This window comes from Hyaloscypha bicolor, assembly GCF_002865645.1.
Source record: "Hyaloscypha bicolor E unplaced genomic scaffold K444scaffold_58, whole genome shotgun sequence".
Taxonomy (NCBI): Eukaryota; Fungi; Ascomycota; class Leotiomycetes; order Helotiales; family Hyaloscyphaceae; genus Hyaloscypha; species Hyaloscypha bicolor.
In genome coordinates, this window is record NW_020194560.1 from 554820 (window position 1) to 577947 (window position 23128).

The window sequence follows — 23128 nt, forward strand, 5'->3', positions numbered from 1 at the left end:
GTCTTGTAGAATGGATGAAAGGCTAGTGAGAAGTCAGTATAGATCTTCCTCGACATTGATAGTGGGACTTCACCGATAAAGACTTATAGACCCAATGGTAGGAGTGTTGAAGAGTTGCTTTTGATGTTGGTTCGAAGTTGATGCTGTATAATTTGAACGTCCGTAGGATGAGGCTGTACTTATACCTCGATAGCAGTCTGTATCGGGCACGATGATTCTTAAGGACGAAAAAATGAGCGGCGACATGCTCAATCAGTACGAGACCATAGCTCTCCGCAACGAACCTTAGATGCTGAAAGCTGAAAAATTCGGCACGTTGATTGACGCACGGGAACGAGTGACTGGTTGGCAAGCTCTAAGTTTTCGAGGGAAAAGAGCTCGCAACAAGATGGCTGACTAGACATCAGCTGTATCCAGCGGTTTCATTGTCGGCCATGGTGATCTATTGCTTTCTTAAGACAATCCTGTCAGACATAGTGAAGGGCGTTTACCACATCCCCGAAGAAGAGGCGTGCTGACCAGACATTAGGCTAAGCTGATACCCATAGTTGCTGGCCATTGACACCAAGCGTCATGGCTGACAGAGGGCAGGAGCACCCCTAGGTCGGCTCCAGAATGCGGGGAAGACGAAAAATGGCTAGCCGAAAGATACACAATACAGTTCTAAGATACGGAAATGATGAGACGATGTGTATTGGACGACTTAGAAACGCAGAAAGAAGTTTGAGGTCGTAGCAATGAGAAGAACGAACGAATGGCGGGCTGAAAGATGCAGAAATCAATATCTCGAACTGGAAATGACGATGTGAGAAATCTTGGCTAAAAGATACAGAGATCCAACATGTAATGTGGAGACCATGCCAAGAAATGAGGATCAAGAAACAGGACTCGATTCAGGACGGGGAGATGATAAGAAGGAAAGAATGGCTAGCTGAGAGAAGAAGCAGCCAAGTCAACGAGCCTTTTTCTAAGCTGTAGAGCCCCGAGCCTTTCAAAATTTCGAAGCTGGAGAAGAGTTAGAAGGCTGACTGGAAAAGCAAGAAGAGCCGAGCCGTGGTGTGCGTGTACGAGGAACAATTGGAAAGCTTAGCGAAGCGACTAACGTGGCGTCGAGTAGAAGACTGGAAACGGAGAATTCCACTAGAAGGTATCAGAGCTAGAAGAATTCCCGGTCAAGCGACCACTCCGGTCCAAACGGCCACATCTGTGCGCATGCAACCAAGAAAAAGCTCTAGTGTTCAATAATATATAACACTGCAACTATATAAAATGACTAGAAATTTAAACAGATGATTATTAAGCATTATAATACAATACTTTTTAAATTATACAGATTATTCATTAAAGCGTTAAGGTTTGATAATTGTCTTGCCCTAATATCGGTTCTAGGCGTCTGCGCGTCCACGTTTGACTCATTCCCATTACTGTGGGGTTTGCGTTTAGAGGACTGCAGGTATCCGAACCAAGTCACGAACCAAAGTAGAAACGTAAGAGTAGAGCGATATATCACATGATCGGTAAGGAAGCAGGTGGTTGGTTGGTTGGTTTATTCATTTAACTGCCTCCAGTAAGGTGGTCATACCGGAAACGCAAGCCACCGGAGTGCACTAGGACGGGCCAGCGCGCCCTACACTACTAATTCTCAGCGGAGTATCCCTTTGCAGGGGAATTTTCCAAATCGTGGCGCTCCTGCTCGTGTGGCGTTTTAGCGACCTAGGTGCGCTGGAACTTTATGTTTTACGTCCGTATAGCCGTTCGGCGTGGAAACGCCGAACGATTACTATCCCCCCCCTTGAATACTTACAGCGGGTCCTGGGATAACACCACTCCTGCACTGACCAACTCAAGGGTGTATGACCAATGGCGATTCTGGAGAGCACCTGATATTTCCTAGTTGGGGGTTATAAACGAGGTTTCAGGGTGGCGTTACTAAAGGACCCACTGTGTATTCAAGGGGGGGATAGTAGTGGATCGCTTCAGCGAACTCAGTGAAGAATGATCGTTAAAGGTCGCTAAACTTCCAGCGTATTTGCATAGCCGAAACACCAGATGACTACAAATAAGATCGCATATGTTCAGAAGAGCCTCCCTGTGCGTCAGTTTCGAATTCCTTGCCCGAGTCAATGACGATTTCTAAATGAGAATAGGACGTCACAGCCTGAGTCACAGCTCCTTCCTGGGACGCCAAGGCATGCGCTGCCGGGACGACATTCCTGATCTGAAGGAGGAACCTGTCAGCGTATGAATCTTAGGGAGAGATCCCCCAAACCTCCCCTTAGCTTTCTTTAAGTTTTTTAATTTTACAAATCATATAATTGCGCTTTTTCGCAATCACGTGAGTTTTTGCCACACGTAACTAAAACTTCGCTTTGACAAGTCAAAATCTTACTTTTAATAAAGGAAATAAAGAAGTTTTAAGGAAAAATTCCTTAAGAGCTTCTGTGACATGTCACGTGACTTGACACAAGCCTTATGAAGCGTGGTAGGCGTATTCACTCCTGGAGTGAATACTTTAGTCTTTTGGCTCAGTTAGCGTGTGCATAAGCCTATCCACACACACCACAGCTTTAAGGAGTATTACTAGCTCAAAAAAGGTTAAGAATCTTTAAGTCAGCTCGTGAAAGGAAGAATTAAATATTTTATAGCAACTTTGGATATTATCAATATATTAGCAAATGATATATTAAGAGTATAGCGACTTTTTCAGGTCATTAAAAACAATATCCCGCTATAATTTGAAATTTTGGCCAGGACCTGTCACTAGACCGTAAGATACCAGAGAAAGATCAAGTAAGGCATATGTGTAGATTGTAATGAAATAGTAACGGCAATGTTCGAAGGGAATTTGGTACAATGGTGCAAATCTGGGAGTAGGCCCGAGCTTGCAGCTGATCTGTTTCATGACAAAATACTCGACTCCGGCGCAAAAGTTCAGCCTCGGTACTTATTTTGAAGGCCACAAAATTTGGGAACCACATGGAATAACAATTGAAAGAACAGTCTATGTGGAATCGCTCCGGAAATGGGCATATCCTTTAAAACCGACGGTCACCGAAGATCCTCATGGTACGTCCGTGTGACGTGACATCTCCGAAGCTCGCTGGTGTAAACGATGGAGGGAATTAAAGCATAATCGTGTTTCAAAGTACAATAATTGAGTTGGCATTGTAACCTCTAGTCATTTCTGGAATGTCCTTGATGAGTGAGTGTTGAAAGAGAGTGAGCAAGCGATGTCGTCGTTGCAAAGGAAATGGTGTGGCGTTTCTACCTGGCCCTAACCGGATGCGGCAAGGTGTCGTGCCACGCCTTCTTCAAGTCTCTGTTAATCAACGAGCCCCTCCTTCGATCTCCATCTTGGGAACCTCCCATTTCCTACAACCAAAACAACCAGACAATTCGAGAAAACCGTAGCCAAGCTATGAGTCGAGGCGGTAAACTCGCACCCGAGGTCAATCGGTGCGTTCTTCCCTCTACCTGGAGTTAATGCATGACAGGGGCAATTGCTAACAGGATCACGGCAGAGCTTTGTTCGTCAAGAATCTAAGGTTCGTCCATATACTCGAGATAGCGATGGCAGATCGACCTGGGATGATGTATTGAAGAAGTGTACTGACGGGTAACAGCTACAACGTCACTCCTGAGGAGCTCTTCGACCTCTTCGGCAAGTTTGGTCCAATCCGGTATGTTCACCAAGGCTTGACTTCTCGCAGCATGCTAACAAGGTAGCCAAATCCGCCAGGGAATTGCCAGCGGCACCAAGGGCACGGCCTTCGTTGTCTACGAAGACGTGATGGATGCGAAGCAGGCGTGTGACAAGCTGAACGGCTTTAACTTCCAAAATCGCTACCTCGTCGGTACGTCGACCTCCCCACCTCTGCAAACATTACTAATATCCCCAGTCCTCTACCACCAGCCAGACAAGATGGTCAAGTCAAAACAGGACCTCGAGGAGCGCAAGGAGAATTTAGAGCAGCTCAAGAAGCAGCACGGTATCGAATAACGACCAGACGGGCCTGCGGATCAAGCACAAGCACCTACACCAGCACACACACCTCGAAATGCGTTGGCGAGCACAACTTCCAACACCAAAAAGGCTAGGAAAGCTTCTACAAAATCGAGATCTGTAGGCCCGTCTACGAGGAAAGGGAGCGTGATCTCTTCTTCCGGCACCAAACACGGGGAGGGGGCGAGAACGGGCGTAAATACCAACAACTCTTCTTTCTTTGCTACTTTCTTTGGGGGACTGTTTTCCAAACGGCGTTGATAAGGCACGGAGACCAGCGAATGGCAGTGATTCGGTGGCGGTCTTTGCAATCGGTTTCTTCATGAGCTTTACTGTCGTGGCTTGCTAAATTGACACTTGTGCAGCCCTTGGCGCGGTCAGGCAATCCTCTTCTTCTCCTTCAAAATAAGAATATTCCTTCCTTGACTGTGATTGGTATCCAAAACCAAAGCCATCAGTCGTACCGCCCCCCATCTATAATTTCCCTTGTCCAGCTGCGACGAAAACCGCATTGTTGACATCCAACATTACCCACCCCTTTCCACCACCTCGAAGTTATTCCGTGGGATCAACGCTTCTCCGAAACGTGACAGACACACCAAAGAGCTAAGCCGACACGATGCGCCTATCCGGATGCAGCCTCGTAATGTCCACGTGCGAGATTCCGTGCCGCCTTATCGTCTCGAGGATATAAGCCCCGCTTCCCCACCCTTCCTTATCACCCTCTCTCTTCAACCTCAAAGCAACCATCTGACAACATCAACATCAACTCGCACACAAATACTAGTCCTCGTCAAAAGACAGAACTTCAAAGGCCTCGATAACAAACATGCACGGCGCTGACTGCCCTAAATGCGGTGCTAGCTCTGATGGCAGCTCAAAGAGCTGCACTAGCTGTGGTGCTGTATGTGCCCCATCCCCTCTCTCCCTTCACCATCAATTTCTCCTCCCTCCACTTTCACCATCCGCTTCCTCCATCTTTATTGCCTCTTGCGCATACAGAAAGCTGACAGAGACACAGTCCTGCCCCAACTAAACCCCTCCTCAACCAGCCAGCCTCGTCCTCTCTCCTTCTTCTCCGAGGCTCTAACAACTACCATGCGAGACTGTTGATATGACGGGTCTTGGTTTGATGGGCTCGGGAGGGTAAATTCCTTGCGCGTTGCTTTCTTGTTGATTTTAGGCCGGGTTGGGGCTTCACTCTTTCATGGTTGCTGCATAGGAAGGGAAATGCCTGAATGGGATGTTGGTGGGACAGTTCAGTGCATGGTTTGGAGGATAGGGATAACGTTCTTTGTGTCAATGAGGAATGGATGCATGCAATGCTTTACACTACCCACGTACAATTCGTGAGGCCAACACTGGGTTTTCTTCCGGCAAGCTTCTCCCTTTCTATATCGAGACCCTACTGCGTGTGGAGAACGCCGACCATCGCTCATCTGGGAACACCCTCCTCTGTAAGCAAGGAATGCAGCCAGGCGTATATAAACTGCCAGAACCTGCTGAGCCTGTCTTTCAACACTGACATCGTGGGCTTCGTGTTTCACTTCAAGTCAACAACCCTGGTTGAGGTATTCTGGCCAAGGAGACTGTCGGATGTGTTCCGCGGGAACACTTTGGCGGCGAAAAGTAAGACATGGGGATGAGACGGGGCAGCCGCGGACGAGATCGTGGGAGGGGCTTTGGAACAGAGATACTGGCCGCAAAGGGGGCGGTGATATTGTGATATTGTGCTCTTTGTTTGGTTGTATCCGGTGTAGACTTCCCACTTCCAAAGGCGTGAACACCCAAGATTGTACCGAGCAGCTCCACTTCCGGCGGCTTCAAGACCCAAGATTGTACCAAGCAGCATAGTAGATTGAGGGACTGAAAATCAGGGAGAGGATGTTTCAGTGTATAAAATTCTATGCCCCCTTTCAGCTCTCAGGGCCAAACACGGCCTCGGCCGAACTACCTTTGTATGATTTGATATTTTTTGACGTTCCCAGCTCCAAGTCCCAAGAAAGTTCTCGGAGTCGAAGTTAAGGGTGATGACTAATCAAGATTAAGGTACATCATGGTGCACCACTAAATCAAGATTTCGCCACCAAACGACGCTAGGCTGCTTTACCCCATCACAAGGCAACCTCAACACAGCCTGGCTGCACAGCTTTTATGTACCATGTCATCGTTTTCAACAACTTCACTTCTCAACCTCATTTGATTCTTCCACGCCCTTTTTCTTTGCCTCACCTCCAGACCATATTCTTGCGGGATTTACTACTGCTTGCCTATTCACGAGAATCGCAAGATTGAGCTTGACCAGACCTTGATTCAGAAACATCACCACCCTCTTCGCATTGCATCACACTGGAGGCGCGATACAATCACGAATGACAGCCTTATAACCTTCGACCCGCACATTCCATACTCCCTGCTGCCTCAAGCCCCGAATACAAAGGCAACGACAAGGGCACAAGATCTTGATGCTTCCACCACCGGGCTTGGAGCCCTCACTCGCCTCCCTCCTCCAAGATGCAACACCCACATCCCTCCTCTCCGACGCGATAGCAACAGCCACCTCCCTCCACTCCCTCGGCGTCGACTTCCCCACCATCACCTCGGCCGTCCTCTCCACCGCAACAGCCATCTCCTCTTCCCCGAAAGAACCAGACAACGGCGAATGCCGCCTCCTCGGTCCCTTCGCCATCTTCGTACAAGGCGCCTTAGGCTGCTTCGCTCTCCTAGCACTGGTATACAAACGATGGCGAGAACGGCCGCAAAGACCTATTAAGATCTGGTCCTTCGATGTCTCAAAACAAGTTGTGGGAAGTGTGTTGGTACATATTGCGAATCTGTTGATGAGCATGCTGTCGAGTGGGCAGTTTTCGATAAAGCTGGATCCGAATATCGTGACGAGAGGGTTGGCAGGGAGAATGACGGATGAACATGGGAATTACAGGCCGAATCCGTGTTCGTTTTACTTGTTGAATTTGGCTATCGATGTAAGTCCTATCCCTTGCTGAGAATGTAGGAATTTTTGCTGATGGTTTGATACGCAGACGACGATAGGCATCCCAATCCTCATCTTCCTCCTACGCATCCTCACCGCCCTCTTCGCACTAACCCCTATCGGCAACCCGCGCGAATCTATCGAGTCTGGGAACTACGGCAGCCCGCCTCGCGCATGGTGGTGGTTCAAACAATCCATAATCTACTTCATCGGCCTGATGGGCATGAAGGTCTGCGTCCTGATCATCTTTCTCGTGCTCCCCTGGATATCACGCGTTGGTGACTGGGCTTTGAAATGGACAGAGGGCGACGAGGCACTACAAGTCATCTTCGTCATGTTGGTTTTCCCAGTCATTATGAATGCGACGCAATACTATATCATCGATTCTTTTATTAAGAACCAGAAACCAGAGCATGAGCGGATACCAGACTCGGACGCAGATGCGGAAGTTCAAAGCCATCAACCGTTCGAGGATGGGAGGAGTGGCAGCAGTGATGAGATTCATAGTGGGGATGAGGAGGACGAGGAGGTGATGGCGAAGGAAGAGGAGTTGAAGAGGGCGAAATCGAAGGTTAAGGAAAGTAAGAGGTTTAGTGGGGGCAGCAGCAGGAAGGGGTTGAAGACGGGGCATAAGGATTACGATCCGCTTTTTGATGGGGAGAGCAGCCCGACGGTCGTGGGGAGCGCGAGTACGAGTGATCGGGAGAGACTGATGGCGAAGGAAGAGGAGAGTGAAGATGAAGATGAGAGGCGGAAGAGGTAGAGCGTGATGACGAAGGGAGATGTTGGTATTTACGTCAGGTGTACTTGTATATTCGGTGTTTGGCTCATTGATTGGGTTGGGGTACGGTCCACTTGTTTTCGATATTGCTGCAAGAAGACAACTCATTGTTGGGCGTTGGGGTGTTGTTTCTTCCACATCCATATACGTGGCTTTGTGGAATGAGGGCATTGCATTGCATTGAGTGCTTGGTTATAGTGTATTGGGGATAGTTAGAGAATCCAGTTCACACTTTCTTACTCACTCAGTCCCTCCCGGTGTTGAGCTTTGGTGAACGGGGAGTGAGAGGTTTCGAATGCGCAAGTATTCGTGTGAACATCCAGGTGGAATTGAATTTGAAAACAAACGTCATGCGTCCATGGAGGCGTGAGGACCGAGTCGGCACCCGTCAGTCATTCCCAGTACAACATATTGCTCGATCCTCTTATATTTCTTAGGGTTGCATTTGCGCTACTTCTTTTGACGTGCTGCTTTGAGATTCATTCCCTTCTTCCCAGTCTTTTGCTGTCAAGGATCTTGTCGCTATCAAGTATCCCATTGTTGTCAAAGAACACCCATTTCGTCCCATCTACTACTTCCCCCCTCCTCAGTCAGCTTTAAGTATCGCAGACTCTTATTGAATTCTTCTTCCCTTCTCAGTCTAGCTTTGCGGTGTTGGGCTAATAATACGTCGACATCCTGCGCCATCTCATGCTTCTTCTCGGAGTACTTGCGTGTCTGAGTCTTGGGGGAGTGAGAACCCTAAGTGGGGGTTTTATATACCTTCTCCTCGCTCTAGACTTTGTTGGGGCAAGTTATGATGGGCCGCATAGTTGTGTTGCTCTATGTTTAGTTGATAGGTCGAGGAAGTTGACATTCAGGTTCGAGTTCTTTGACCAAAGGTGATAATCAGCTTTTGAACAAGGAATATAAATACTAGTTTTGTTAAAAAGGTGGGAAGCAGAGAAACACTTCGAGAACACACCAGCGTCCAGGCGAGCCAGCTTTAGTGTTCTTATAGTAACTTCTTCTGCTGTTATATTTGGCACCTTTCAAGCAATCAAAGAACTTCTGTTTTGTGACATCGAGATTATGTGGCCATAAACTGTTGACTTCCACACCTCCGTGTTGTCAGCTGTCACTTTGTTGTCAACTGTCCCTTTGAACCCTCTGATCTCTACCGCTAGTGAACTGAGCACCACAGGCAGCCAAAGCATAATGCAACAGATCGCTTGCAAGATTCGACACATACGAAGCATGTTACGACAGCTGGATCAGAGCGCCAGCCTGTCATAGTTGATTGTAAACCCGCAAACGGCGCATAGCCCGCGTTTTTGTATCTGGTGGATAAGAGGCGAGACGGGAGACTGGATTTAAATATCCTTTTCGCTGATGTTTTGACGTAGCAAGTGCACTAAACGCCGCCTCAGGCATTGGGCTTCTAGTCGCGACTTTGATCTCTACCAGTGTGTCAAATGATTTAGCTTGATTTGATTATCGCCTCTGAATCAAATCAAATCAAGTCAAAATCTACTTAATCAAATCATAATCAACTATAATCAACTATAGTTGATTATAGTTAATTATTTAGTCACGTGACCGTGCACGTGCGCTCGGAGGTTAGAAAGCGTGATGAGGCTAAAATAAGGTTTAGGCTAGCCTATATCCGGTATCGCTTCAGGCGCTCCTTACTAAATCAGGTATCGCGCCGCTTGGTAAGCGAAGCGGGACGAGCCGAAGGCGCTAGAACCTACTCGATTTTCTAGTAATTCCTTACCACCTTATAAATCTTATTATTATAAATAAAATAGCTAAAAATAAACCCTCTTATAAATAAATGCTTTGAAATTAGGGGGCTATTACTAATCAGACGCTTATTAAAGAATCTTCTAGATTCTAGAGAATTTATATATAAATAAGTAATTTCCCTCAAATTACTTTCTTCTCTCCTTACTTTATATATAAATATCTCAATAACTATAGCTCTAATTAAGAAGCTTTCGACTATAAACCTACTTATATTTACTCGATATATTCGAAAATGTCTCAGTAATCCTCAATTAACCTTAATATCCTTCAAAATAAGAAGGATTTTGAGCTAGAACCACTTTTAAGATAAGCTCCTATCTTTAAGCTTGGCTATATGAGAAAGACTCTAGACCCTCCTAAAGCTAATCCAGAGAACCTTAATAACTATCGAATAATTACTGTATTATACTTATTTAAGGGCTATAAGTAAGTAGTATATATTTTTAATTTAATTTAATTTAATTATAAAATAACTAATATATTTTTAGTAAAAAATTCACAAAACAAAGAATCGGAAAATCAATAAGTAATTATAAGAGCCATTATCTTAATAATTATAAGTCAGTTAATATAGATACTATATTAAAGGGCAATAAGCTTTATAAGTAATTAATATTAATTTATAAAATAATAACTAATAATTTTTATAGCTACTTTTCAAGACTCAAATCAAATATCTATTACCGAATTATTTAGTAAAGCTACTAGTCAAACTAGTAAAGGCTTTACTATAGTTCACTTTAAAAGATTATTATTAGACTTTATAGTTAATAATAATATTTCTTTTAGAGCTATTACTACTCCGAGCTTTAAAAAGCTACTTTAATATTTAAACTAGTAAGTTTTATTTAAAAATTACTTATATTAATAAATAACTAACATTTATATAATAAAGTACCGCCTTTATATTCTAAAGTACTTACGGATAAGCTTACTTTAAGATATAATAATAATAGTAATCTTATAAAAGAAGAATTATCAAATAATATTTTATCGAACGGTGCTTTTTCTATTACTTTAGATACTTAGGTAGCTATAAATCAGAAGGCTTATTTAGGAATTACTATATAAGTTATTCTTATTAATAATAATTAATAAAAAATTTACTAATTTAATTTTTAGATATTTTATAAATAAAGATTTTAAATTAAAATCTTATTTATTAGCTATAAAAGATTTAAAAGATATTTATAGTAGTAAATATATGAATTCGGTTCTATTAGAAGCTTTAAAAGCTTATGGTATTAAATATAATATTACTAGGTAAGTAATATAAATCTTGTTTTTTTAAAAATAATTACTAATATATTTTATTTAGTATTACTCGAGATAATACTAGCTCAAATAATACCTTATTACAAGCTTTTATAAAGCATTATAATAAGAAAGGTATTAAATTTCAAGGAGATATTCCTTATATAGCTTATGTATTAAACTTAGTAATTTAAGATATCTTAAAAGCTCTTATTAAGAATAATTATAATACTTCTTATTCTATGGATTTATACGAGCAAGAAAAGAACGAACTTAAAGAAAGAGAAGAAGGAGAAAGAGTAGAATAAATAACAAGTAAGTTTCTTATATAATTTATAAGAGATTTATTAATAAATTATAGATTTATTAATTTGGAAAAAGATTAGAAAGACTATTATAGGTCTTAAATATAATTAGGAAAATCAATGGCTATTAGAAGCTCAAATTAAAGCTTTTAATATAGAAAATGCTCGGTTTCCTTAACTTAGTAAGTAATTAATTAATTAATTATTAATTAATTAATTATTAATTAATACTAATTATTTATAGATTAAAAAACACAGTAGTCTTCGACTTATTATATATTAAAAGACTTTTTATATATATATAGTAGAAGCTCGCTATAACGATACCATTTTTAGTGCCATTTTCTTACGATACACCGAGGCATCATTTAATTAAGGATCACATGCATATATACTAAATATAGAAGGAACTGAAGATATATAAAGAACCTCTTAACCCTAATGCCTCACTACTTGCAAAGAACCTCCTGAGAACTCCATATAAGCTTGCCTTGCCTTTACTGCCTTCCTTTGGATATACATAGCTTTTATAGCATCAAGCTTATATATAATCTCACTTTGTCTATCCTCCTATTATTTCTCATATAGATTTAGTAAATCAAGTACAGCTATCGCTTCAACTAACTTCACTTCCCTAATCTCCTCCTACTTTTCCTGCTCCTCTATATCAGACTGAGTATCCCTTGAACCTCCCTATATATAGCAATTCACAATCACCTCCAGAGTCATACTCTTATCCTCTACGATTTCCTCGTTAATTAGTACAATAAACTAGCTAATAGGGAGAGGATTATTAAATTAAGTAGTATACTAAATAGTCGATTAGAGGATTTTGATTATCTCTCGATTCTTTGCTTACTGAGTAGCCTATTCTAGATCAATTTCGCCGTAGGTATCGAGATCTCTACCAAAGAGAGGTTTTATAATAAGGCTTGATTTATACCAGTAATTCGTAATCGTAAAAGCTTTAACGTAATTATTCCAGGCATATACTATCCAGTTAACCGTATGGAGGAGAGTAACTATCTTATTGGGATCCTTATCCGTCTCAAATTACTTAATTATATAGCTAACCTACTACTTGCAATAATAAAGCTTAAAGGCACTAATAATACCTTGATCTGCCGGTTACTAGTATAATATTATATTAGGAGGTAGCCATTCTACTTATATATATAAGAGAGCTTGTTTTCCACTAACGAGATTAATACTATATTAGTACCCTGAGAAGTTATCCATAAATAGAAGAACATACCGGCCTTGAGTAAAGTACTTGCGATTAACCCAGTAGAGGTATTCTATATAGATAATACCAGTTATCCACTTAGAGTTATTATACCGGTATTATATACCCAAGAGTTATCGATTAATATGCTTAAAACACCGAGGGTTTTCGCTCTTTCCAATTAACCAAGGCTCCTACTTATTAGTACCCGTAGTATTAACCGTAAGAGTAAGAGTAATTCGGTCTTTACTCTTTCTGCCTCTATTACTAGCCTCAGTTACTAGTATACGGTTTAGTAACAGTTTCCAGAATAAACCAGTCTTATCCATATTTAAGATATTTTCAGGAGGATATATGGCTGCCAAGTCTCGATTTTCCTGCATTTGCTTAATATTCTCAGGGCTATCGATATCTGCCATACCCCCTTCGCTATAGCAGACGTATTCCTTGATATAGAAGCGATTCTTGAAATTAGTTAACCATCCATTAGACCATTTAGGCTCTGGTTACTCGTAATATTAAGGGAGAAGGTACCAGATCTCGTATGCCTTCTGCTTAAGAGTATCGCCCGTAATTACTACCTTCTGCCCTTATATCTTCTATTACTATTCAAAGAGTGCCGCTTCAAGATCAGGCCAATTAGATTGGCTTAAATATTAAAGCGTAAGGCTCGTATCTTTTCGTATATCGGTATCGAGGTAATCGAATTAAGGGCTAAGGCTAAGGGAAACAGTCGACTAGTTAATCTTATAGTTAAACTCGTCCTGGAACCACTTAATAAGATTAGTATATATAGCTTTAGGATAGGATTACTTGTGCCTCTGTAGAGCTCGGCAATCAGCTTCTATCAAGCCTCTTCGTCGTTTTTTAGGCTATTCGGGGGCTAGAGAGCCAGAGGTAAGAGCCTGAGAGGGAGCGGATAGCCCTGAGGGCTCTGGAATATCGATAAATTAATCTATTACTCAGGCTAATTTAGAATGATATACTACCAAAAATCAAGGGTTGGGACCGAAAAACCTAACGATAATCGTATTACTAAGGATATCGTAAGCCTAAGGCTAAAAAAGCACGGGACCGTACGGCCGTATCGTATTACTAAGGATATTGCTATATCGGGGATTATTATAGCGAGTTTCTACTATATGAAGCTATTAAAGTAGTAATTAATAGCTCGAAATTAAAGGCTTTTAAAAATAAAAGTCTAGTTTTAACTAATATTGAAATTACTTATTTAAATAATATTTTAAATATAATTTCAATATTTATTAAGGCTATAACTAAGTTATAAGCCGAAAACTACCCTATTATATATTATATTATATCTGAAGTATATAAAATATATAATAAACTTAAAGGTTTTAAAAGAGAGTTTAAAATAAGTCTTCCTTCTTTATTTCTTATTATATTAATAAATATACTAATTTTAAATAGGATAAAACCTTCGAAAATGCTATTAATAAAGGAATAGCTAAGCTTCGAAAATATTATCCTAAAACCGGCATTTTAGATAATAAAAGTAAAGCTTTATATTTAGCTCTTATTCTTAATCCTCAAATTAAAAGAGCAGGACTAGCCGGAATTAGATTAGCTCCCGGAATGGTATCTAATATATATAATAGGCTTGAAATAGATTATAACATATAAGTATATGTTTTTATTTAAATTTTCAAATTTTCAAATTACTAATTTTTATATAGGTATAAACGAGACTATTTAATAGCTAATCCTTAAGACTCTAGTTCTAATATGTCTATAGAAGATTTTAATAAAGACGAACTTAATATTTATATAAATAATTAAGAGAATATAATAGAAAACAAATTAATAACGTATTTAGAAGAAAAGAGAGCAGATAAAAAGATATATAAAATTTACTTACTTTACTTCAAATTTTCTTAGGAACTACTAATTCCTTTATTATAATTTCTTTATATATAAGTACTAATTTAGTAATAGATTCGGCCCTTAGAATATTGGAAAGCTAATAAAGCTAGATTTCCTATTTTATCCCTTATAGCAAGGAAGTACTTAGGAATACCCGCTTCGTTTGCTACTAGCAAGCGTTTCTTCTCACAAGGGGCTCTTATTAATACTAAACTACGTAATTGACTTAATAAGAGTATCTTTAAGAAGATTATATGTTTTAAGAGCTGGGGGGTATTTATAAACGAGGAAGAAGAAATAAAAAGAGAAGAAAATAAGGATAAAAAAGATAAAGAGAAGGTTTCTAAGGAGGATAACTAGTTTTTTATTCCAGATTTGGACTAGTTTTGTACTCTTATATATGTTTTATAAGTCTTGTTTATATTTTATTAATATAGCTATTAGTTATTTAATAATCTTTTAAATTACTTGAGAAATTCAAGTTTTCTTAGTATTACGTGATAATTATAGTTAATTATAATTGATTATAATCAAAATCTACTGAATCAAATCATAATTAACTAGCCTTGATTTTTTTTTGACACACTGATCTCTACCACAACACCATATAAGACTATTCCCTTCTCTGTCAAGTCAACCCCCGTTCTGATCATTTCCACCAGGGATGTATTTTCGGCTTGATTTGAACCAGATTGCCTTCATATTGGCCTAGGAGACCAAGCTCGAGGAACGCTTCCTTCTACTTTCAAGATCTCATACCAGCCTCACCAGTTCCTCTTCGCCAGCTTCGAACCACTAGAGATTCAAAAGATGGAAGATGCCCAGACGGTGGAAAGGCCTATCTTCTTTCCGATCTAGAATCAGGCCCAGATCTCGAGTGGTCGGCAACGCCCATATATTCTCAACAAGCTCCTCGGCAATGTCAAAGACGCCGAAAGCCATGACTTGATTGAATGGGCAGCCCTCTTCAAGCAGTGTGTCAAAGGATTAATCACGTTAATCAAATTAATCAATTAATTAATTAATTAAGGTGATTAGATTATGATTAATGTAATTCAGATTTTTTTTGATTAGATTAGAATAATTAAACAGATTAATCATGATTAATCTAATTAATCTGTCACGTGACTGTAATAAATCACTATTTACTTAATAAGTATTAAATAACTAAGGCACCTATTAAGTAGCCCTAGTTAAACTAAGCTAGGGCTTATATAATAGTAGCTAAATACTAGCTTTCAATAATAAACTAGTTATTTTCCTATATTCCCCTTTTTAATTTAGCTTCAGGTCGCTTACTAAGCATTGCCGCCCCTGATTAGTGTAGCGCTAGAGCTAGAGCGGACAGGAGCGTTACCATATTCGGCTAGCCATGTCACGTGTAAGATCACGTCTGTATTAATCAGATTAATCAAATTAATCATGATTAATCTAATTAATACATGAATAGAATATGATTAATGAGTATATTTCGTGATTAGATTAGATTAATGGCCATTAATCTAATCTAATCTAATCATTTGACACACTGTCTTCAAGCAGAGAGGCCTCATTTTCAAGCACAGTCAAGGGTTCGAACAAGACTACGTCTCGTACTTGGGGAGGCAAGTCGTCAGGCCGCTGGCGAGCCTTTACACCCTGTTCACGATACCAATCCAGCAGCCTCGCCTGCGGAATTGCCGTGGAGCGAAGTCGTCGTAGCCGACCATGCATTTGGAGTTCACACCGCGGCATGTAGAGCACATCTGCATCACAGCTATCTTGGGTTGTCCACCGAGTATGACCTTGATGTGCCGGCCGCACCAAGAAAGCGTCAGGGCGGCCTTCTGTGGGATATGGTGGCCATCTCTTCCGGTTGTCCCAGCCGTGTGAGATTGGCCCTTCAACTGCAGCCCATGACCACGATGGAGCTTGGGAAGGGCGAGATCTCCTGAGGGGTACCAGATTGGTCTCAGTCTTTGACGGGTCTACCATCCAGCGGGTCTGGTATCGGGGTTTCCAAAGTAAACCACGTGGAAGATCGCTTTCCCAGGCGCCTGCTAAATAGCGGCCGCCAATTGTCTGCTTCGCCAACTTTGCAAGGCTTGCGATCGCCGCAAAGATATCGCTACGGTTTGTGAGTGCGCTGGCTGTGTAATCTGGTAGAACACCTGCATACCAGTGATTCAGCAGTTCTAGTCCGTCAGGGGGTCGTCGGCCGGGGACTGGGCCAAGGGCAGCCTCCAGGCTCGGCAAAAATACCTGAGGCATCGATACCAGTATCGATAGTATTAGGTATTTTTCAGGTATCGTAAGAATCGATAGGTATCGATACCAAAATCGATTCTTACCCCTAAAAATTATCTCATTATTTTATTATTTAATTTATATAAAAATATATTTATATATAATTCCTTTAATTTCTAGTCTTTCTATTAAAAAAGTTATTTATAATTATTAATAAAAGTTAATAATATCTTAAAATTGAAATAGCCCTCGTATTCGGAGAATTATGCCTCGTATTCGTATTTCTTATTAGGACGCTAAATATAGGCGAGCTTTACGAAAATCTTAAAAGCTTATTTTTACTTGAAATAGCCGCATTGAGATGAGTTTTGGTCTAAAGTATAAGATAAGTAGCTAAATAGAAAGCCTGAACTAAGTAGAATATTTGCGCTACCAGAAGTTTTCTTATAAAACGAGTGGTTCTAAAGTTAATTATAATTAAAGGGGAAAATTAGGCTCGGGGAATCGATACTACTATCGATACTATCGATACCTTACGATTCTGGCATCGATACATATCGATACCTGAAATTTAGGTATTTTTGCCGAGCCTGGCAGCCTCTGGCTTGGGATCAAAAACGCGTTTGTGGTAGAATTTATAGGTCTCGTCCTCGAAGAAGTTGGCTGTCTTGCACTGAAAAGAGACACCATTGCGTCCATAAATAAGTGTTCTTCTGCTCAACTCCGCTTCTTGCAGGCACCAGCCCCGAGTCTTCACTGGGTCAAGATCAAGCGTATCCTTGAACCAAGCTCTATCCAGACCGACGTACAGTCCATTGATTTCATGGCCGTTCTCATCGGCCTTGCCATATGGGAATGGACACGGGTCTGCCACAGGGTTGAAGTCATTTCGCAGAAACCCGCTCATATCATCGCTACTTCTCGCTGCCACGAGAGTTAAGGAGGCGTTTCCATATACTTCTCCCATCCTCGTTGACTCGTACTCCGAGTCACACTTGTTTTCTTGAAGTATGCACAGTGTGTCTATCCAGGTGTACAAGAAGCCCAGATCGCGAGCTACTTGGAGTGTTTCACAGTACGTCTTGGCTAGGTTATTTTCGTGGATCCCTTCCTGCATTGACTCGAGGTTCTCGTCGCGTAGCATGAGCGACTTGGTGGCCCCTTGACCCCAGCAATAGGATAAAGTTACATATGGCTCATGTAGACCGTTCGTAACGAGAAGCCGAGGTAGCTTGGTACTAGGAATCCCGAGAGCGATCACGCGTGTAGGCATAGCAGAAGAAATCGGGCGGCACTTTTCGTGGTGTGTAAAACAGGTCCCGAGCCACTCCGACCCAGCTGAATACTGAGATCCGGAGCTGGATCGAAATAAGTGCACCGCTCTGAGAAATACTGTGCAGCTGGCTTACCTAGAGATAGTTAGCACTGTGGGTATATGAATTAAGAGCAACCTGGAAGCGAGCAGTCGGGCTGCCTATGTAGGATGCGTATTTTCGAGTAGGATGAGATGCCAGTCTCGGCTCGACAAGCATGGTTAGAGTAAGGAAACCTTGTAGACAGTCAACTCACCCTCGAGAGCAAAGAGACGTAATCTTATCCTCCTCAAACCAATATTATACGTCAGAAACTTAGCCTCAATCTTGATTGCACTCTCAAAAGAGACGGGTTCGCCGCTTTCCGTTGGGCCCCCGAATTTGAAATCAAAATCATCATAGAATTGACCGTACAGTGCGTATGTCTCGTTGGGGTGATCTCGGATAGCAGGCTTGGAGGAATTGAGTTGCGTGAGCTCGTCCATAGTGCGCCATAATAAGACGCAAGTCCCGCAAGTCGAAACCTCCGCGCATGCTATGAGCTCTTCCACGTTGGTATGATGCGTATACGGGCTATTGTGATCCGTCTTGCGGAGTTGAGTCACTGAGAGATCGGCACATGCTGAGCAAGTAACTATCATCGTTTTGATTGAGGCTGTCAGGTAAAGGCGAAAAGAGAGGTTGATGGTCAGCCCACGTGAAAAATGGTTGTCTCCAGGGGGTCCTGATTGGGTCTAGCTTCGCCCCCCTTTTTTTTTAGGGTGGACATTAAACCTCTCCCTCTAAGCTCTCTTGCTTCACTCTTAAATCGCTCGATTAATAGTACTTACTGCGTCCTCCGTACGCCAACCAGATTAAAGAATAAAGGTTAGTTAATTTCTAAAAAAGAGCAAAAAGAAGCAAAGTTATATATAAATTACAATTTGCGAATTTCTAAATATTATATAATTATGAAATTAAAATCCTTATTATATTATTATAATATACTAAGCTATACTTTATAAGTATTTTAGATTTTAGGCAATTTCTAATATTATTATATAAGTAATAAAGAAAAGAAATAGTTTTTTTTATAATTAATTAATACTTTTATAATTATAATTATATTACTTATATTACTTATATTACTTATATTACTTATATTACTTATATTACTTATATTACTTATATTACTTATATTACTTATATTACTTATAATTTACTTATATTACTTATATACCTTATTTATATTACTGTATTTTTACTTATATTATTTATATATACTTAACATATACTTATATATTACTTATATTACTTATATTACTTATATTACTTATATTACTTATATTACTTATATTACTTATATTACTTATATTACTTATATTACTTATATTATTAATTATATAATTAAAAGAAAAAGATATTATAATAATATATTATAATAAGCTCGCTTTTTGACTTTTTATTAAAAGTATTTAATATTTAGATTAATCTTTATTTACTTGTTTTATTATTATTATAATAGTAACCCTATATATTATAATATAGTAATACCGAGGGATTTATATATAAGATATTAGTAGATTAGCTAGAAGTAATATTATATAGTTTGTATTAAGAAATAGTTATACTATTATAGGCTTAGTAAAATTTCGAACTAATTAGTTTCTACTAATTTATTTCAGGAATCTGAAATAGATAGTAATAAAATAATTCAACTCGTTTCTAAATAAGCTAATTCCTATATATTCTTATTATTTTATAAAGGCTTCTGTTAAGTATATTATTAAAAGGCTAAGAACTATTATATAACCTTTATATAAATTAAGAAAGGCTTCTGTTAATTATATTATTAAAAGGCTAAGAACTATTATATAACCTTTATATAAATTAAGAAAGGCTTTTATTAAGTTATAATATTATTATAAGTAACTTTATTATTATTACTATTATTACTATTACTACTACTACTACTACTACTATTATTATTATTATTATTATTATTATTAAAATTCTCTCGAGAAATAAATAGTAAATTAACTTAAAAAGTTATTAGTTATTAGTAAAAAATAAAGAAGAAATAAGCTTATTTAATATTATTTAATATTAATTATATTTTTAAAAGTATTTTATATTTATATTAAGCTAATAAAAGTTATTTAATTTATATTTAAATTATTAAAAGAATTTACTAGCCTCAAATAATAGCTTTAATATAAAAAGTATATAAAGCTTAATAAATAGAAAGAAAGAAAGAAAGAAAGAAAGAAAGAAAGAAAGAAAGAAAGAAAGAAAGAAAGAAAGAAAAAAGCCTTTTTTAATTTAAATAAAAAATAAAAAAGATATTTATATATATTTATAGTTTAAAAAAAGCGGTTTAATAATATTATATATATTTAAGAAACCTTAAATAATATTAGAATCGGGAATAAAAAAGAGAAATTATAAGTTATAAAATAATATTTCTTATTTTTGAAATAATAGTAATTATATATTAAATAATAATTATTTTTAATATAAGTAAAATCAGGAAACTTAATAATATTCTTGAAATATTAAAAATAATAAAGGCGAATTAAGGCTATATAAGTATTAGCCAAATAATTAATAATAGACTAATAAGTATTAAGAAAAGAATTTATTTTAATAAATAAAGAAATAAAAGGAAATATTAAAAAAGCTTAAAAAAGCTTAAAAGAGCTTAAAAAAGGCTTAAAAAAGACTTAAAAAAGAAGAGCAAGAAATAAAAAGAAACTAAATATAATATTATAATTAAAGGAAAAGAAAGTTAATTAATAGAAAAAAAGAAGTCTTTTTATAATACTTTTTTCCTAAATAGTAATTACAAATTCAGAACCGGCTATATATTAGAAATATTCAAAAAATTTTAAAGAAAGAATTTATAAATAAACGAAAAGATTAGATTAACTTTTTTAAGCTTTTAGGCCTATAAAATAATAATTTATTTATAAATAAAGGCTAAAATAAAATTTATAAACTAATTAGAAAATTAAATAAACTTTATATCTAATAATATATATTATATTTATATTACTTTTAGAAGAGAAAATTATTATAATTTAGCTTTTAACCTTATTAGCTAATATAATTATCTAATATCCCTTCGTCTGTCGGAAACTGTCCAGCGCTAGCAGGGGGGGTGTGGCTGCACGCAAGCCTCTTGAAGCGTAACAAAGCGAGGTGGGGCTTGCGTGCAGCCACACCCCCCCTGCTAGCGCTGGACAGTTTCCGACAGACGAAGGGATAGTTATTTATATCTAGTTATTTATATCCCGTTATATATATTCTATTATCTATATCTCGTTATTTATATTTCATTATTTATATTCCGTTATTTATATTATAAGTATTAGGCTTATAAATTACTAATTATATATATATTATTAGGGTCTTCTATTTAGAAAAGGCTTCCCTAAACCTTATAAGAAAAATAGAAATTAGTTCTATACTAAATTTAATACTATAGTTTTATAACTTACTAATTTATTCTATTATTTTATTACTTATTAATAAATACCTTATAAGTTTCTTATAAACTAGTATATTATAAAATATATTTATTCTTTATAGCCTTTTATATTCTAATTTTCTCTTTTTTTTAGCTTTAAATCATTTTTATAAAAAATCTTCTATTTTGCTTTTTAAGTTCTAAATATTATATTTATAATAATATTTAAAGCTTACTTTTTTTTAATTCTATAAAGAATTTCAAATAAACTAATTTAGAAATATAGGTATTACTAAAATAATAGAACCTTAGAAATACAAGTAATAGATTCTAGAATAATAAAAGCAAAAAGCTTTAAAACTTTTAGAAAAATCAGATATTTATATTTTTATAAATATATATTAATAATATATTAGAAACTTTTCCGAAAACCCTAAAAACTAAAGAATTTTATATAAAGGCTATTCTTTAATTAAGTTCTAGAATAATAGGCATTTATAGGCTAGTAATCTAACTATTATTCTCAAGCTCTATTCTATAATCTTATTAGTTCTATATATATATTAGTAATAAAACTATTAGAAAAAATATAATAGAAAAAGAATATAATAAATTAATTTCCCAAAATATTATATAACCAGGAATTATATTAATTTCTATTAAGGCTTTTAGAGCTTTTATTAATTCAGGTTATTTAATTAGTAGCTTTTCCTAAATTAAATATCTCGTTAGTATTTCTGGAAAATTTATAAATAAGTTTATAGAAATAAAATTCTTTATTTTTATTATAAAGCTTTTAAATACTAATAATTATATTATTACTAAAGAGTTATATAAATAGACTAGAAAGTCTAATATCTTATTCTCAAATATTAATATTATTATAAAGAGCTATTAGAAGAATATTTAGAAAGCTCTTTTATATAAAAATATTTATAGCTATAATAAAGCTATTTTCGAAAATATTAAGCTTTATAATACTAAATTCAAAAAGAATATTAAATGCTATATAGCTATAATAAATCGGTTTATAATAGCTTTAATTACTTTTATTTTATTTACTTTTATTATCTCTATAATTCCGGCTATTTTAAACTTCTTTTTAAAGAATTCCGAACTATTTTCTATTTATTTCTATCTAGAATTCTTTATATTTTATATTTTCTTTAAAGATACTAGAATTACTAAGCTTTTAAATCTAATTCTCTTTATTAAAAATTATACTATTTTTAATAACTAGCTAGTTTATATTAAAACAAACTATAAGAAAATACTAATTTATATTTCTTAAAGAATTTTAAGATTATTTATATTTCTAATAAATACTTTTATTCTAATTAATTCTTATATAAATAAAAATAGTTCGAATTAATACTATTAGCTTTTAGAATTATATTTTTATTCAAAGAAATTATATTCTAATTCTAATAAAATATAGAATACTTATTATAACTTTAATAAGCTTTAAATATATTTTAATTAAATATTTTAGAAATTCTATATTTTTTTTTATAATTATTAATAAAAAATAATATTAGTTTTTAAAATATTAAATATAAATTAAATAAAAAGCTTTTATTAAAGCTTTAGAAATTAATATATATATATATATATATATATATTATAATAATTCTTTTATTAATATTACTTATTTTACTTAATATTATATTATTAATAATTAGTAAATTAAGGCTATATATAAAAAAACTAAAAAATATATAAAAATAAAAGCTATTTTATTTAAGTTTACTTTTAATATTATATTCTTTTATATTTTTAAGAAATATATTTCTAAAAAGGAATTCAAGAAGCTTATATTTTCTACTTTTATTAAATATATATTCTTTTATAAATATAAGTAATATTTTATAAAAACTAAAGATTTCTTAATTATTAAATATTATAATTA

General features: G+C 36.6%; 4 protein-coding genes across 4 annotated transcripts; 2 read left to right on the forward strand and 2 right to left on the reverse strand.

Moving 5' to 3' along the window:
- The first annotated feature begins 3350 nt into the window (after window positions 1-3350).
- K444DRAFT_612419 (pre-mRNA branch site protein p14) lies at window positions 3351-4476 on the forward strand. Its single transcript, XM_024880131.1, has 5 exons — window positions 3351-3456; window positions 3522-3545; window positions 3624-3680; window positions 3727-3854; window positions 3900-4476. Exons 1-5 carry the CDS (start codon window positions 3419-3421, stop codon window positions 3998-4000), a joined length of 348 nt encoding a protein of 115 aa, XP_024737632.1. The 5' UTR covers window positions 3351-3418; the 3' UTR covers window positions 4001-4476.
- Window positions 4477-6468: 1992 nt separating this feature from the next.
- Window positions 6469-9080, forward strand: K444DRAFT_652562 (uncharacterized protein; the record flags this gene model as incomplete). The annotated part of the gene is made up of 4 exons (XM_024885805.1): window positions 6469-6905; window positions 6945-6987; window positions 7045-7576; window positions 9052-9080. The coding sequence occupies 4 exons, from the start codon at window positions 6469-6471 to the stop codon at window positions 9078-9080; spliced, it is 1041 nt and encodes a 346-aa protein (XP_024737633.1).
- Window positions 9081-12542: 3462 nt separating this feature from the next.
- K444DRAFT_528096 (uncharacterized protein) lies at window positions 12543-12854 on the reverse strand (the record flags this gene model as incomplete). Its single annotated transcript, XM_024874686.1, has 1 exon — window positions 12543-12854. A coding segment is annotated over one exon (312 nt), but the record flags the coding sequence as incomplete, so codon positions are not given.
- Window positions 12855-15027: 2173 nt separating this feature from the next.
- Window positions 15028-17861, reverse strand: K444DRAFT_588752 (HET-domain-containing protein; the record flags this gene model as incomplete). The annotated part of the gene is made up of 3 exons (XM_024878074.1): window positions 17078-17861; window positions 15820-16473; window positions 15028-15195 (listed from the first exon to the last, which is right to left on the reverse strand). Exons 1-3 carry the CDS (start codon window positions 17729-17731, stop codon window positions 15028-15030), a joined length of 1476 nt encoding a protein of 491 aa, XP_024737635.1. The 5' UTR covers window positions 17732-17861.
- Between the last annotated feature and the right edge of the window lie 5267 nt (window positions 17862-23128).

Coding starts and splice junctions, on each gene's coding strand:
- K444DRAFT_612419 (XM_024880131.1), top strand. CDS start 3,419: ATGAGTCGAGGCGGTAAACTCGCACCCGAGGTCAATCG. Junction 3,546..3,623: donor TTGTTCGTCAAGAATCTAAG/GTTCGTCCATAT, acceptor GACGGGTAACAG/CTACAACGTCACTCCTGAGG. Junction 3,855..3,899: donor CCAAAATCGCTACCTCGTCG/GTACGTCGACCT, acceptor TAATATCCCCAG/TCCTCTACCACCAGCCAGAC.